The sequence below is a fragment of the Grampus griseus genome (genome assembly GCF_964374135.1).
Source record: "Grampus griseus genome assembly, chromosome: 6".
Taxonomy (NCBI): domain Eukaryota; kingdom Metazoa; phylum Chordata; class Mammalia; order Artiodactyla; family Delphinidae; genus Grampus; species Grampus griseus.
Genome location: NC_139000.1, coordinates 109149202 through 109166473, shown reverse-complemented (window position 1 = coordinate 109166473; position 17272 = coordinate 109149202). Strand labels below are relative to the sequence as shown.

The window sequence follows — 17272 nt, the reverse complement described above, 5'->3', positions numbered from 1 at the left end:
TCCAAATTCAACTCACCGTAGCTTTTCTGCTATTGTTGCTTTGCTAGCTCTTCACCTTTGGCTGGAGAGAAGATATTCGGCCTGGTGAGCCCCTGCACACCCGAAAATTCTGCTTCGACGCCATCTCCCATAGCAGCCCGGTCACTCTGTATGACTGTCACGGCATGAAAGGGAACCAGCTCTGGGGACATCGAAAGGTAAGGGCCAGCTCGCTGCGGGCAGCGAGCTCTCCAACTGCCCTGCTTAAGGTTTTCTGACGCAAAGGTTTTTGGTTTTAACGCATTGTTTTGATTTAAATTGTTACCTGGCCATTTGGTTCATGCATTTGGAGACCACAGCGACGATGAGGGGAAAGACAAGGGTGTGTAGGAAGGGGCATTGTTTTGGCTTTGCTGGCCGCGTGCACACCCAGCACAGTCAGTTTCGACTTCACATGGCTTTGAGCCAGGACACGAGCCCTACACGGGAAGGGCCTGGCCTCAACCCAGATGGCTCCCAAACGCAGAAGCCATATGCCCTGCAAACAAATGTGCACATGTAGAGTTTTTCGCGACACCGATTCACACACACACAGATTAACACATCTCTTTACTTATTATGCATCTCAGGCTCATTCGCTTGGGAGCACTTTGGGTTAAGACAATTACATGTACACAAATACTAATATATTCATGTAGATCTAATTGTTGCAACCTTTATATAGAAAGACCCATTTTTAATCTGGCCAAAATCCTGCCCAAGTATAACAAAGGAAAACTTATTTGGGGAATTTAAAAGTTTAAAGAATTAGAAGGGTAACATTTATTGCTAGAAAAAATAGTTCAAAACTAAATATAAAATCATATTTTATTGAGTTGAGCATTTAAGTAAAGAATAAAGAGCAATTAAATATTTTAAAATATTTTCATGAAGTTATCTTTTGATAGCTTTTTAGAATACAATTTTTTTCTCAGCTTCTTTGGTTTCTAAGGCAGGACTCGGCTGTCAATTAGCAAGAACTCATAAGTTCCCTTCTTCCCCTCAAGTTTGTAGAATTGCTATGGGCCTCCCCAGCCAGGTGGAAGATGCCCTCTGTTTGCGTTTTCACACTCTGGAATGATTCAGCCTCACCCCAGACTGTAAGGGAAATGTCCCACCCACCACTTGAATCAGGAGTGTTGGCCAGCCTTGGCTGTGGTAGTCAGTATCCCCTGAAATCACAGAGAGCTGAAGGGGAAGGTCTGCCGAGAATCAATATGGGGACCACTGGTTTTGATACCTGTTCCCTCACTTAGTAAGCTTTCTGGCATCTACCTCTTAGAGGTGGGCACCGAAAATTATACTCAAAGGCAAACTCATTTGTACAAGTTTATTCCGCACACTGCTGCCCACCCCTGCCAACGTCTGGTAGGTTGTGGGAAAAGTACAAAACACCAGTTGTTATATCCTCTTAAAAAACAATTTAAAATCAAAAGAGCTAATAAGAAGATGGCGTCTGATATGGTAAGGGGTGATGGGGGGAAATCAGACAAGAGGAAAACCTCCCTGTTTTCCTTGTGAGATATATCAGAAATGATTAATCTTGTCAAACCCTTTTGCTATTCAGTATAGTACAGTCCATGCGTGGTGCAATAAAGAAGTGTTTTGTTTTGATGGTTATATGCTGACCGTTAGGAAGTTACTTTCAGGGCACATGGATAAAATACCTGATCTGCCATTTGCCTCGTGTACTGTTGGTCCCCACGGAGCAGACCGTTTCTCATCACTGCTTACAGGGACCCGCCAGGCATGACTGTGCTGGGCTCTTTCCTCAGACCTGGCCTCACGTGACTCTGGTTACACTCACCGGTTAGTTATACAGCAAGCACGATGTATACGTCATCGGGAACATAGCCAAGGCCTAGAATGGAAAGTTTCTGAAACAGCTCATCTGAGGTGATGATTCAGGCCTGTTCAAATGTACCTGCTTGAGAAAGTCCCTTGTCTATTCCAAGGGCTCTTCCTGAGGCACAGAGCAAGAAGTCCCTCTGGCGGGTGCTGCCTTGTCTGTTTGGAGGCATTGCTTGGCCCTGGGGGCTTTGGACAGCTTAGCAATCTTTGGAGTCGGCTTTGGGGTCGCCCTTTGTAGCAGCACACTGACGAATCCACGTGAGACTCTGCTGACTGCCTAAAGGACCCCCGTGGGGCATCTCTGAGGCTCCGTCCTCCTCGTGCTCCAGCTGGTGAGGGTGCTCAGAGCTAGTGCCTTCCACACCTCACAACCAACCACCTGGGCCTGTCACGTACGATCCACAGGGGAAGAAACAGATTTGGGGCCAAGCCAGCATTCAAGCGCAGGCGCCTCTGGCCTTGAAGTCTCTCCTCCTTCCTGTGCCCTTAAGCCATCCGATCAATATTCCCCGGGGGGAGTCCTGATGCCTGTTGGATTCTGCATCACCAAGACCAGACAAGCGCTTCTCCCAGGCGCACAGAGATTTCCTGGGTTGAGTAGTGGCTACCGGCGACCTGCCTGAGTGGGGAAGGACGCTGTCGGCCCCGTTTTCTGACCTCTCAGCACCCATCAGCTCTCAGACCTTGTTGGCCTTTTTTTTTTTTTTTCAGGAAGATTTTCCCCTTTTCCCCCAGCTTTACTGAGATAATTGACACACAACACTGTGTAAGTTTAAGGTATACAATGTAACGATTTGATACACCTGTGAACTGAGACGTGATGACCACAACAGGTATAGTTAACAAATGCATCACTGTACAGGGTTCTGTGTGTGTGTGTGTGTGTGTGTGTGTGTGTGTGTGTGTGTGTGTGTGTGTGTGTGTAGAACTGTTAAGATCTACTCTCTAGCAGCTTTCAAGTATACGATACAGAGTTATTCACTGTAGTCCCCATGCTGTGTATTACAGCCCCAGAAACTTACCCAGCTTAGAAGTGGACCACCCTCCACGACCCTCCGCCCCCTTGCTCCCAGTTATTTTTCTATGTGGCTCTTTGCCACCACGAGAAAAGGAAGGAATCCCTATCCTAGGGTCGTGTAACTAGGCTCCTGCCCAGCCATCTCCCCTCGTAGCAGGTACCCAGGGTGAGAAATCCCATTTCCGGTTTCTTTCGCCACCAGGGGGACCCCGGCTACAAGAACAATGACTCGCAGAAGAGACCTCAGTAAAAATATTCAAATCACCAGCCGACACTCAAAACGACATCCGAAACAAGAAACTGTCCCGCTGCCTCCTTAACCCCCTACATCTAGTTGGTCTCTAAGACGTGTGAACCCTTCCCTCTCCTTGCCGTCCCTGTGGCCGCAGCCCCGACTGCAGCCCTTCCCAGTCTCAGTCCCGGATTACCGCAAAGGCTCTCTTAAAGGGCCACCCTGCCTCCGCCCTCCCCCTACCCCCCAGCCCACCTTCCATCCTGAAGTCAGAGGGATGCCCACAGGAGCTGGTCATTGCATCCCTCTGGTTTATACGTTACTTGGTTTCCCACCGAGAAGATGAAGTACCTTCTCCCAAATTCTCATCCTGCCTCTTCACAATCTGGTCAACGTCACAGTGGCTTGTCTGGCCCAAGACATTCTAATTCATCCTGGAACTGTAATGTGATCTCGAGTGAGTTATTTCACATGTGTGATTTTCAACTTCCACGTCAATAAAACAGAGACAGTAATTCAGTGAGGTAAACTGTGGAAAACTTCCAGCAAGGTTTCTGACCATATGATTGAATTTCCATCCATGTGGGTGACAAGTACACTTTTTGCACTGGGAATAGTGGTGAGCTGTATCCTGCTGTATAGCAATCTATGCTAAGAAATAGGAACTACTGTTATCCCCCCAGATCAAGAGCTATCTCCCATGTCCTTTTCTAGTAAGGAAACATTTTTATGGGAGTATAACATATATCTTCATTGGGGTTTCCCCAGATGTAGACCCTGAAGTGAGGATTGGAGTGTGAGTGGTTTATTTGGGAGATGCCCACCCCCCTCCAAAATCATGGCAGAGAGTAAGGAAGTGAAACAGGGAAGGGAACCAATACAGGGCCTCTGATAAAGCAAGTACCAGCGTGGGCAAGGGGAGACCAAGCCCACTGACACCTCTGCAATGGCCTACAACACATACCGACGGGAAGGAGGTTGGGATATTTCAACACCACCACAGGCAGTCTAGGCTTACGGCTGCTCCTGGTGGGTGTTTATTCCTGACACCTCTGGGCGGCTGCTCTTACAGACAGAGCTGTTCTAGAGCCCAGAGAACAGAGGCCCTAGAGCGAGATACAGGGGCCAGCTTAAGGAGGTCAGGTCAGCAGGCACTGAAATCCTGGGGCCTGAAGAACTGTGGGCAGACGCTGCCTGAGAACCCAGACCATCCCATCTTCACCAACACCTGGCACGTTGGTTTCTTTTTCTTTTCCTTTTTCCGTTCTGTCATTGTAGAGTGAGATCACATGTCTGTTAGCCTTTTTGGAGATCTTCTTTGAGAAGGACCTGTTCAAGTCTGTTGACCGTGTTTTAACGTGGGTTGTCTGACTTTGTTTTTCTTTTCTTTTCTTTTTTTTTTTTTTTTTTTACAGATTTTTGAAGAGTTTTTGGTATATCCAGCTATAGTGCTTCATTGGTTTTTTGTAAATATCTTACTCCAGTCAGTTTCTGGCCTTTTCTCTCTCCTTGATGAAGAGCTGTTCTTTCCGATTAGTGTTTTCTGTGTCCTGTTTAGGAAATCTTTGCCCACACCAAAGTCAAGAAGGTAGTATTCTAAGTCATCTTTGGAAGCTTTGTTGTTTAATCTTCTGCATTGTGGTATATATTCCCTGGAATAGTTTTTGTTTACATTGTTTACAATGTAAAGTGGGGCTGTTTGTTTCATATTTATATTCGATTGATTAATCATCATTTACTTAAAAAAAATCATTTTTCCCACTGCAGGGAAGTGGCACCCTTGACATAAGTCGAGGGGCCTTATATGCATGGTCTATTTATGAATCCTCAAGTTTTTAACCCTCTGACTAATAAGTCTTAGCCTTACAGAAAGTAAACTGATGGGCAAACTTAACCTAATAAGAACCAAAACCCCATAACATCAGTCTTAGTGGTGAAATGTTTCAACTTCCCTCTGGAGACTGGGAATAAAATATAATGTCTGCTACCATCACTTCTATTCAACATGGCACAGGGGGGCTTTCCCAGGCCATCAGGCAAGATAAAGAAATTAAAAGGTCTAAGAAACAGAAAGGAAGAAATAAAACAGTCTACTCACAGACGACATAGTTGTGTCCATAAAAAAATCCAAAGGTTATACATCTAAACTATTAAAGTTAGTAAGTACATTCAGCACAGTCCTGGATAGAAAGTAAATATAAGACAATCAAGTGTCTGTATGCCAGCAGCAAAATACTGGAAAATGAAATTCTAAACGTATTCCATTTGATCACCATAAAAGTATCAAATAATTAGGAATAACTGTCACAACAGATGCACAAGGCCTTTATACAGAAAACTACGAAACATCACTAAGAGGAACTTCTAAAACTACAAAGGAAAGCTAGCATGTTCAAGGATAAGAAGACAATATTGTGAAGATACCCGCTCTCAAGCAGGTGTTTACATTTCATGCAAAACCAGTCAAATCTCAGCAGGTTTATTTGTGGAAATTGATGCGCTGATTCTGAAATGTACATGGGAATGAAAGGGCCAAGAAGAGCCAAGAAAAAGTTGAAGAAGAAAAAGAACAAACATCAAACACTATAAAAGTGCCAGGTACCCAGACATCGCAAAAATGCAATTATTAGTGTAGTGTGCTGTTGGCATAAGGATGGATTGATGCTCTAGAAAGAGAAGCCTGGGTATTGGTAGTTTTTAAAAGCTCCTAAAAGGTTCTGATGGGCACCCAGATAGAGAATCACTTTTCTAGTTCCAGTTTTTACCTACTTTCCTTACCCTACTCTTCCCTCCTACTGTAGTTGGAATTGCCCCTCTGCTTGTATTCCTATAGCATTTTGTTCCCTCCTTTGTACTTAGAACATTGTATTATGCATGGTTAGTCTCCCCTTATAGATGTTAATTATCTGAGGGCAGGAACTTTTTCTTGTATTTCTGTATGGCCTGCCTAATATCTACCACGTAGACATTCGTAAATAAGTATTCATTAAATGGGCTCAATTACTGATGAGATCCCCTCCAGGAACCCCAAGCTGCGCTGGATAAAACTTAGCACATCTTTTGGTCTCAGAACCACGTTCACAGCCTCCCCAAAGTCCAAAAGTGAAAGGCTTACATCACTTTTCTGAGTTGCTCTCTGGGGTGTCCTTATAGTTTAACTTCCATAAGAAAGGGCTTAAAAATAACATCAAACAGGAAAATACAGATAAAAAGACACCTGTCAGGCTAAACTGATAACAGTGAAACAGTCACAGTACTTTAAAAAGTGAATGGGTGGAATTCTTGACATGTGCCCACATCAGACTATTTATGGTACCTTATGTTACGTGCCAGGGCTTTAGCTTCTCAGCTCATAAAATCCTGCTGGTCCACAAAGATGCCAGATGGATGGCCACAAGGTTGTTATTTTTAAATCATTCCGGTTTGGTATTGATTTAGGACCTAAAATGAGGAAACAGAGTTTAATTAAAAGGCGTGAAATTCGACTCTGGTTCTGATAAATGAAGCCCCACTACAAAATCCTGGACTTGTGGTCATGCTTAGACAGTCACACTATCCCTGATCAGCCCCTTCGTTTCTGGACAGTCCCAAGTATTATAAAGCTCTAAGACTTTTGGTACCGCACAGATTAAGTTTCATCCATTTTGGTCAAGACAGAGTCCAGATCCTTGAACAATGCTGGTCTGATCTTTACTCCTTACTTCCAGTTACATGGCCCAACTTCCTGCCACTGCTCTTCAGATAACTTCATTGGGACCTACCTCAGCCTCCTGGACACAGATTCTTAACACACTCCAGATGGTCCTAGAGGGTGGCGTGATGCCCAAAAGGGAACACAGTATTCTAGGTGTGTTTAACCAAAGAACAGAATGAGTTTCTAGCACCCCTTTGTTATGAGCAGTATATGCCTGTTGAATTAGCTCGAGTTGATTGATTTTCTGCCTTAACTTCACATACTTGGCCTCTTAATGAGCTTTCAGTATTAAAAAACCACACTTGCTTTGCTACACAGATACGTCTCTGTAGTCTTCTACCTGTACAGTTCACCTTTTTTTTTTTTTTGCGGTACGCGGGCCTCTCACTGTTGTGGCCTCTCCCGTTGCAGAGCACAGGCTCCGGACGCGCAGGCTCAGCGGCCATGGCTCACGGGCCCAGCCGCTCCGCGGCATGTGGGATCTTCCCGGACCGGGGCACAAACCCATGTCCCCTGCGTTGGCAGGCGGACTCTCAACCACTGTGCCACCAGGGAAGCCCCAGTTCACCTTTTATACTTGGGTAGCCATCCATTGGTTTCTATCAAATTCTCCCTCACGAGATTTACCCCAGCCTGGATTCGACTCTTTGATCCAGCTTATTACCAGGTGAACTAGTTTTACTCCAGCCGTGAGTTAGGACAAAGTAGCGCGCACTCAGGCCCTCATCTAAGCTGTTGATCCCAATGAACAAGGCCCAGAACCGAGCCCTCCATCCTATGACAGAGGAGGCATTGGCCCATCGGGTGCAGTTACTCAACCAGATACAAATTCACCTAATGGTGAATTATCTTCTAGCCCATATTTCTCCAGCTTACCCATAGGAAAACAAAGGGGGATTTTTAAACATCTTGCTGAAAACCAGATGCACAATGTCTACATCATACCCTATACTCTGAAAATAATAGGAGACACAATAGGAGACATGAGCATTGTACCCTGAGAAGTTCCGATCTTCGGTGCAACTTGACAATTCAAAGATGAGGGAGGTTAACTCCCAGGACGGGAGTACATACACCCCTGCAAAGAAGCTACATTTTCAGCAGTGTTGCCTTACCATTCTGTTTCTGTGTGTCTAATTCAGCTGAAGTCATTTCGTTGTCACGTCCTTTTAACTTTTGCCATATCTGGGTACCTTAGCCATATCCCTGCCGGTTACCATTTTACCTAACAGGCTGCACTGCCACCCTCTGGTCACTAGTAAAAAGATTTCATCACAATCTATCTCAGGCTCTAACATATGGACAGAGACTTCCTGAACTGAAGGCCTGTCAAGATGGAGATTGTCAAACTTTAAAGGATCAGGCTAATTGAAACTATACACATTTGAAATTAGTATTTGCTAAGGAGGACAGTTCTTCCCTGCTGAGCACGTGTGGGTCTAGAGCAGGACTGCTAGTTGGCTCGGCTAAGAAGGGGGTGAGGGCCTTCCCTGGCGGTCCAGTGGTTAAGACTCCATGCTTCCAACGCAAGGGGTGAGGGTTCGATCCCTGGTCAGGGAACTGAGATCTCACATGCTGTGCAGCATGGCCAAAAAATTTTAAAAAGAAGAAGAGGAAGAAGACGGGGGTGAGACAGGCTGAGGCTGAGAGCACAGGGGCTGGACCCTGAGGGATCTGGGATTTGAGTTCTGGCTCCACGGTGGTCCTAGCTCTGGGACCTTGGGAAACCTCCTTACTCTGTGCTTCTGCTTCCTCATTTATCAAATGGCGATAATAACAGTATCTACCTTAGAAGATTATCGTGATGATGAAATAAAAGCTAAATGCACCTAGGACACGGCACTTAATAAGAGTTCAATGAGTGTCAGCTATTACTCTCTTAGGTGCCCGAAAAACTCCTGATTTGACTTTAGCTCTCCTAGTAAGTTTACATAGAGGAAACGATAGGCTGTCTAGTCGTCTTCCTATACTATTTTAGCTATTTAACTGTCGCTGAATATTAGAATGTAAATTCCACAAGAGCAGGGATTTTTCTCTGCTTTCTTTCATGCAGTATCCTCAGTACCTAAAACACTGCTTGGCACGTAGTAGGTGCTGAATTAGCAGTTGTTAAATAAACAGACGAACCTGGCTTCCTGTTTGTCCACATTCCCTCTCTCTTCAGGTTGCTTACGTGGATGAAGTAGATAAAATGAGAAAATCTGGGTAGAACATTTAACACTACGAGGCACATAAATACATACTCGATAAATAGCAGCTATTATTATGTTGACGTGACTGATGGCAGGTTTACTGAGGGGAGATGAACAGCTATGGACAGATGGAAACAAGATATGGAACAGATGGGTTTTCTCTAGTCTTGGAGTTTTCAGTCTAGTGGGGAAGCAGACAGATTTTTAAATTGAATACATTAAGTGTACAGGATAATATGGGAACGGGACACTGGGCTCTACCCAGGTCAGAGAGGTATGCAAGGCTGCTCTGACACAGTAGCTTTTAAACGGAGACCTAAAAGATGAGTAGGATTTAGGCAAGTGAAGAAAAGGATCTGAACAAGAATGGATATATGTGTTGGGTTGGCCAAAAAGTTCATTCAGTTTTAAGTAAAAATAAAAGACACATTTTTCATTTCCCCCAAGAACTTTATTGAACAACGTATTCATTAACCAAATGAACTTTCTTTTATGTAACGTTGGCAGGAGTTTGGTTTATTTTTATTTATTTATTTATTTATTTACTTATTTATTTTGCCTGTGCCGTGTCTTCATTGCAGCATGTGGGATCTTTAGTTGAGGCATGCGGACTCCTTAGTTGCGGCATGCAGGATCTAGTTCCCCAACCAGGGATCGAACCCGGGCCCCCTGCATTGGGAGCTCGAGGTCTTACCCACGGGACCACCAGGGAAGTCCCCCAAATGAACTTTTTGGCCAAACCCATATACGTATAACTGAATCACTTTGCTGTACACCTGAAACTAACACAACAGCGTAATCAATTATACCCCAATATAAAATATAAATTAAGTTTAAAAAAAATCCCAGATACAGGGATCGGCTTGTGCAAATGCCCTCGGGTAGGGAAGAGCTTGGTTTTCTTGGAAGAACGGAGAAGCCGGTTGAAGCGTCTGCGTGTGAGGGGAAATGATGAATTCTAAGGCCAGGGGCAGGGCTGCCTGTACAAGACCTCGGGACCATGCTAAGAATTTAGCAAAGAGGCTGGGAAGTCTTTGAATGGTGTGAAGAGCAGAGATTTAACAAATCACAACCGATTCTGTAATGATCCTGGCCGCTCTGAGAATTGAGGGTATACTCACGCCCATCACTTGCCTGTAGCCCAGAAAACCAGCAATGGAGCAGCAGGCAGGGCTGCGGGGCTGCCAGCACTGTCTCAGCGCACACACCGAGGACTGTGTTGGTAGGGGCATCAGAAGCATTATTTCTGATTGGCCAAATTATCCACTGATGCAGGAAGACCAATTTTCTCCTCCTGTGAGGAACTGTACCTGTCCAAAGAAAAAATTGAAAAGGATAGGCAATCACACTGCTTTGTCCCTTTTATGCCTGTCAAGGTGTTACTCTCCTTCTCCCAGATGCCAACGGCAAAAATAGGCAGGAAAAAACCACCTGATGTGGCTTTCTTCCAGAGCTCAAAGGGCCACTCACAAATCCACCTGGTTCTTCTCCACGACCCTAGGAGGTGGGAAGGCGGCTATTTTTGTCCCTTATCTCATCCCTCCCTCGTCTTCCCACTCCATTCGTCTTGCAGATGGAAAATTGAAATCACTAGCAAACAAAGGGGCCATCAGAGATTCTTGTCAGAGATAAAACTAGGATTAAAACCTAGTCCCATAATTCCGAGCCTTCCTTCTCTCGTATCCATACTAGAAACAAAAGGACATGAAGGCGATGTCTCTCACAAATGCATTTGCTGTCAATGTGAGTTACACAGAAATGAACAGTCAGCAGGAGGGAGTAACTCGCCTCTCCCCACTTTACAGAGAAGCTATCTTGAGGTCCAGTCTATACCCAACTGCTTCCGGGGCATCTAAACCTGGCTGTCCCCTAAACACCTACGACTCGTTATACCTGAAACAGAGATCATCCTTCCCGCCCCCAATCCTACTCCTCTCTGCATTTCTCACCTCAACACTGCTTTTCCTCTAGTTCTTCACTTCCTCCACCTTAATCCCCACGTCCCATCAGTCAGAATGCCCTGTGCATTCACCTCCTGAAAAAGCTTTCCAACCATGTCTCATGTCACCCCCAACTCTTCCCTATTGCTGTCAAATCTGGACCCCTGCAGTAGCCTCCAGCTGTGTCCTGAGTCCCCCACTCCCACCCCATTCTCCTCTCTGCCACTAGCATGAGGCAACCAAGATCCTTAACTCCACTGTTCTAAATCCTCCAACCACCATCCCGCACGCTTGCCTGAAAAGTCAAGCCTTAGCGTCACACCGCAGTCTCTTCATGATGTGGAATTCATGTCACCCTCTGGAATCTTCCCCCTTGCTCCTTGGGCTTGGGCCACGCCAAGTGACCTGCTGGTCCCCAGCACGTGATGGACGGAGCCCTCCATCACCTCTGACGCATCTCCTACCACTCTCCCTCACCCTGGCCTCCTCATGTTTCTGTAATCCACACACTGCATCCCTGCTTAGGGCCTCCGCACTGGCCATTGCCCCATCTTGCACCTCTTTCCAGATACTCGCATGGCCAATTCCCTTACCTTCTTCATCACCTACTCAAATGTCACCTTCCCAGTGAGGTTTACCCTTGCCTCCCTATTTAAGTTTGCACACCAGCCCTTCCCTTGGCACTCCAGTTTCTCCGGACTGCTTTGATTTGCTCCGTGTCACCTTTGAACAGGCCATGGAAACGATTACACTCATGGTTTATGGTCTGTGCCCTACTGCTCTACCCCCAACCCCACCTCTAGAATGTAAGCCCCAGGAGGGCAGGGATTTTTATATTATTAAGGTTATTGATACATCCCAACCACCTAAAACAGTGCCTGACAGATAGTAAGCACCCCGTAGACTCTTGCTGAATAAATTGAATGCATAAATATACCTGTTAGTTCACATCTCTCTGTTCACACATCCTTCTTTATTCATCCTATTCCCCCACAGCTACAATCTCATTGACACTTTCTGCTTCAAACATGTCTTGTTTACCTATTGGTCTCCCCCACTTCTTGGGCCAGGGGAGGCATCTTAGGTTATCTTTCTATGCCTACTTCCTAACACACACCGGAAAATAAAAAGCGCTTAATAAATATTTGTTGAACTCATGTTGTATTTCAGGCAACACATACAAACTCGGACCATAACTATACAGAAGAGCTCATTCCTGAACTAATTACTTTGGTTCCATAAATCTTTTGCTTAAACCAGGAGGTACTGATGTATCCATTCGGATAACTGGTCGAGGCAGGTGCCAATTTTTGCAAATTCTATTTCGCCAGTATTTCAGAAAATGCAATTTGGTCTTGAATAGCTGGTCTCAGACCAGATGGTTAGTACGTTCTGATTTTTAGAATTGGGGATGCTCCTTGACTGAAAATAAATTAAGAGGAGAACAGGCGTGGAATAACTATTACTTTGTTAGTTACTGCACGTAGGACATTGTGCCAGCGATTTTACATATATTAACTCATTTTATCCACAGCAAACTCGTGAAGCAGATATTATTATCTATATTTCACAAGTGAGGAAGCTGAGGTTCCGAGAATTAAGTAATCAACCAGGGTCATGTAACAGATGAATGGTGTGACAGGAATGTGACCAAATTTCCTATGGAATAAAGCCCTGGCCCCCTGCACCCTGCCACCGTGTGGGTGTTTATTCTCAGGGTCATCTTCTTGTACGTTATGAACTCACCCACCTATTTTATTGTCTCTGCATCTTTTTTTTTTTTTTGCGGTACGCGGGCCTCTCGCTGTTGTGGCCCCTCCCATTGCGGAGCACAGGCTCCGGACACACAGGCTCAGCGGCCATGGCTCACGGGCCCAGCCGCTCCGCGGCATGTGGGATCTTCCCGGACCGGGACACAAACCCGCGTCCCCTGCATCAGCAGGCGGACTCTCAACCACTGCGCTACCAGGGAAGTCCTCTGCATCTTTGACGTCTGATTCTTTTACTACCCTGAACACAGTGGGTAATGTTTTCTACAACATACCTGTTCTTTTAAAATTTGGACCCTACGGAAGTACAGAATCTAATAAAATTTCGTGCTGGCCTGGGAATACCCTGGAGTGTCACACCAGCTTGCTTTGAGGAGGTGTCCCTCTCCAGGACCTACTTGAAAAGTCCCACCCAGCCTTCACCCTGGGGACCGATTGAAATTTAGCCTGAGCTGTTTGGTTATGAAGGGCAGTGCCGTAATGCTGAATCTGAAGGTTTTCATTTCCTGCTCAAGGATGTCTAACTTTCTTAGGCAAAAACAAAACAGAAAAAAACAAGGGAGGAAGCGGTCAGGGAAGGCGGGAGGATGCAGGAGATACAGTTTGCGGCATTACTTTGTGAACACCCGGGGCACAGGCTCTGCCCTGCCTCCGGACTGAACAGAGAAGAGTCCAGGTAAAAGTGCCCTTTCAGGAGGGTTGTTAGGGAACAGCAGACTTGCCAGAGGGCTCAGAACTCTATCCCAGAGGAGAAAACTCTATTTGGTTCTGTGCCAGCATATCTTGTCATGACGGAGGAGACTAAAGGAGAAAAGGGCTGTCGTAGTGTGTAGATGTCCATCCCAGTCTCCCAATTCATCCCTCCCCTCCCTTACCCCTGGGTAACCGTAAGTTTGTTTTCTACATCTGTAACTCTATTTCTGTTTTGTAAATAAGTTCATTTGTACCCTTTTTTTAAACTCCACATATAAGCGATATCATATGATGTCTTTCTCTGTCTGACTTACTTAGTATGACAATCTCTAGGTCCATCCATGTTGCTGCAAATGGCATTATTTTGTCCTTTTTTTTTTTTTGCGGTATGCGGGCCTCTCACTATTGTGGCCTCTCCCGTTGCTGAGCACAGGCTCCAGACGCGCAGGCTCAGTGGCCATGGCTCACGGGCCCAGCCGCTCCGCAGCATGTGGGATCCTCCCAGACCGGGGCATGAACCCACGTCCGCTGCATCAGCAGGCGGACTCTCAACCACTGCGCCACCAGGGAAGCCCTATTTTGTCTTTTTTATGGCTGAGTAATATTCCACTGTATACACACTACTATATATAAAATAGATAACTAATAAGAACCTACTTGTATTGCACAGAGAACTCTACTCAACACTCTATAATGGCCCATATGGGAAAAGAATCTAAAAAAGAGTGGACACATGTATAACTGAATCACTTTGCTGTACACCTGAAACTAACACAACATTGTAAATCAACTAGACTCCAAGAAAAATTTTTTCAAAAGGGCTGGTGTAGGACAAGAGGCCACATTTACCAACGACGATGCGCCAGCCAGGAGAAGCATCAGTAATGACGTTTAGCGATCCAGAAGCCGAGCTGAGGAGAAATATAATGATGGCAATGTACGTAGCTCCCAAGGTCAGAGTGGAAAACGCATGTTTTGGGGACACTAAAGATGCTTCCAGAAGGTTCCCCTTCAGGACCTGTTGGACACGCCAAAGACACGGAAGCTCAGTCCACAACCAGAGAACAATCATGTTAGTCCCCAGCATATGGTTGATAGTGTCTATTGGATGCCCTGTCATTCGTCACCAGTGAACTTTGGGAAAAAATGTTCATTCAATTTTATGGCTGGGAGAGGCTTCAGAGATGGATGTTATCCACCCCCTCGTTTTACTGATGAAGCTTCTCAGACGCAGGTAGATGTGGGGAATTCTACTTTTCAGCGTTTGTGAGAACATGACGTATAGTTACAGAAACATACTCCGGAGGGTTCAGGGTCGTGCTGAACCTGTTCATCCCACCCGACTGTCCCCACGAGCGTACCTGGATCTGCCAGAGCGTGTATTCCAGCTGGAGATTTGGAAAAGTATGATCACCTTATGGCTTGGAAAATAACATTCGGAAAAATTAAATGTTCAGAAGATCTGGTTTGGCTTTTGCATCTGCGCTGAGGCGCACACACTGAGAAGGGAAGAGAATTAAAACACGTTCTACTCCTTTTTTCCTCATTTTTCAGTTTTTACGGAAATACGTGTTTGGGGAGAGAAACTGCGAGTCTATGGGGGGGTCCCCGCTTGAGCTACTGACAAAAGTGACAATAGGAAGAAATCTAGAGAGTTAAGAAGGAAAAGAAGTACATGGATGTGGAGCAGAGTGAATTTCAGAATTTAGCAGGTCACATAGAATTATCACGAATGTAACAGCTTAAGGATGCTCTTTGAATAGCTGATGGAAATATATTAGGCCTGTGTAGCTAAATTGGTAGAAAGTGGGGCAGGAGACGGAGTGGGAGGGATGCTGGGGAGGAGGGGGGCGGGAGGACCAAGGAGCTGCTGCCTAGGGAGGCGCGGGGGCGTCTGTGGGATGGGATCTGTGACCTCAGCATTACCATCAGCCCCAGGAGGGAAGGGGCGGGTGAACTCAGCGCACAGCCTCCTTCTCCAGAATCTGCTGCCTCGCCCGTGAAAGGAGAGCTCCTGCCAGCTGCCCTGGGGTCCAACGGCAGCCAGTGAAGCAGGGGATGAGGAAAATGGGCAGGAGAAGTCAGCAGCCCTCTCCTGTGTACGGAAAGTGAAATCCACAATAAACTTGGGAGACTTGGAAGAGAGCAGAGGAGAGGAGGGAGCCTAGGTATTAGATGTAGCTCTGTGTTTACACTGAAAGTGGAAACATGCAAACGAGGCTTGGGGCCGCCTTCCTCCTTCCTTATTCTTCCTTCCTTCACAGGCACCCAACTATGCAAACATCCGGGTCCGAAAGCATGTTAAATATTGGTTAGCAACCAGTGTAACCCAGAGATGCTGACATGGGATGCCTAAAAGCTGAGTCTAACGTTCCTCAGTTAAAGAAAATAAGCAGATCCTCTAAATGTTTCCCAAGCTAAGTAATAAAACACAACTTGTTCCTAAAATCTCAGCAGTGATCTGGGGATGTTTTTACATGCTATTGGCCCTTTTCTTTTTAATGCATAGACACTATAAGAGACAAAAGCATTTATTGCTACTTGAGGAAAGATCCCTTTCTCGTAGCACTGGCTTCCTTCTCCCTGCTTGCACAATACAAAGCCGTGTGTATTAACAGAGGCTATTCACATAATGGGCTTGCTCACCACTGAAACTCTGCCCTGCTAGCACCTTCATTCACAGAGCCGTTCTCTTTATCACACACTGAGCTAACACTGCCTCCTTCCGCTTTACAAAAGGCAGGGAGAGTTGCATCCCAGGAAGAGCAGCGATGCCAATAAAGGGGTCGGGAAGAGGCAGAAGCTCAGGTTTGAGCCTGTGCTTGGAGATTCCGCCTGCACACTGTGGACCCCCAGTCCCGAGTTCATCCTGGTTCCCGGTCCTCTGGTATTTGCCTTTCCCAGTACAAGGGTAGGGAAGATGATGACTCTTCTGGTCCTCTGGGTGTGTGTGCGAGGCTGCGGTGGTGTCTACTGCGGACTAAATTACCATTTCCGTATGCATCCCTCTCCCCAGACAGCTAGATTAGTAGCTAGTTGACAAGCAACCTCATGTACTTTTCATCTTCAAAACCCGAGCGTGTAACAAAATGCTTACCACAGAGCAGGCAATGAATGGATTATATTTTTTAAAAGTCCATGAATGAATGAATTCTTTGTTTCTGGCTGAATCTGCTTGGAGGGCCCACGTTGCGCCCACGGTTCCTAGGAAACCACATTCCGTGTGGCAACCCCACCTCCTGTTGTTTGATTTGGGAGGTGGTCTATTTTTTTTCACACTCTGGGTAGATACTGAAGTATCAGCAGGGTTATTTTACTTTCTCTTTATAGTTTGGGTTCCAAGCATTCACCATGCATGATATCAGTCTTTTCTTTTCTTTCCAATCCCTGCAGGACAGAACATTATTCCATCCTGTGAGTAACAGCTGCATGGATTGCAACCCAGCAGAGAAGAAGATTTTCATGGCCAGATGTGACCCTCTCTCCGAGACTCAGCAGTGGATTTTTGAACATATTAATATGACTGTTTTAGAAAAATTTAACTACCATGCCAGCTCCTAGAAAGAAAAAAAGGAAGGAAGAAACAGTGATTACCTACAGGTTATAAACACTAAATTTTAGCCAGTCTCTGGGTCAAAGGAGTCAGGAATAACATTTCCTAGATCCAGGAAGTCTGGTTTAAAGATATGTAGATGCCACGTCAAAGTAGGTTGTCCCGAAGAACTTCCTGCACCTGAGGAACTTGGCTAAGAACCTCACCAGCTGCTTCTGAGAACTTGAGCAGTCCCCTTGCTGGCCAAGGGCAAAGATGATTTAGGTACTTTTGCAAACAACCGCTGAGTTAATGAATCCTAGCATTTCTCAG

General features: G+C 45.7%; 1 protein-coding gene across 1 annotated transcript in view; it reads left to right on the top strand.

Moving 5' to 3' along the window:
- GALNTL6 (polypeptide N-acetylgalactosaminyltransferase like 6) overlaps positions 1 to 16968 on the top strand; it is a gene marked incomplete at both ends in the record, with an annotated part of 1149883 nt that extends 1132915 nt beyond the window's left edge. Inside the window, 2 exons of the mRNA XM_082657046.1 lie at positions 48 to 197; positions 16801 to 16968. Coding sequence (XP_082513172.1) covers positions 48 to 197; positions 16801 to 16968 — 318 coding nt within the window. The remainder of the gene's footprint in view (positions 1 to 47; positions 198 to 16800) is intronic.
- Between the last annotated feature and the right edge of the window lie 304 nt (positions 16969 to 17272).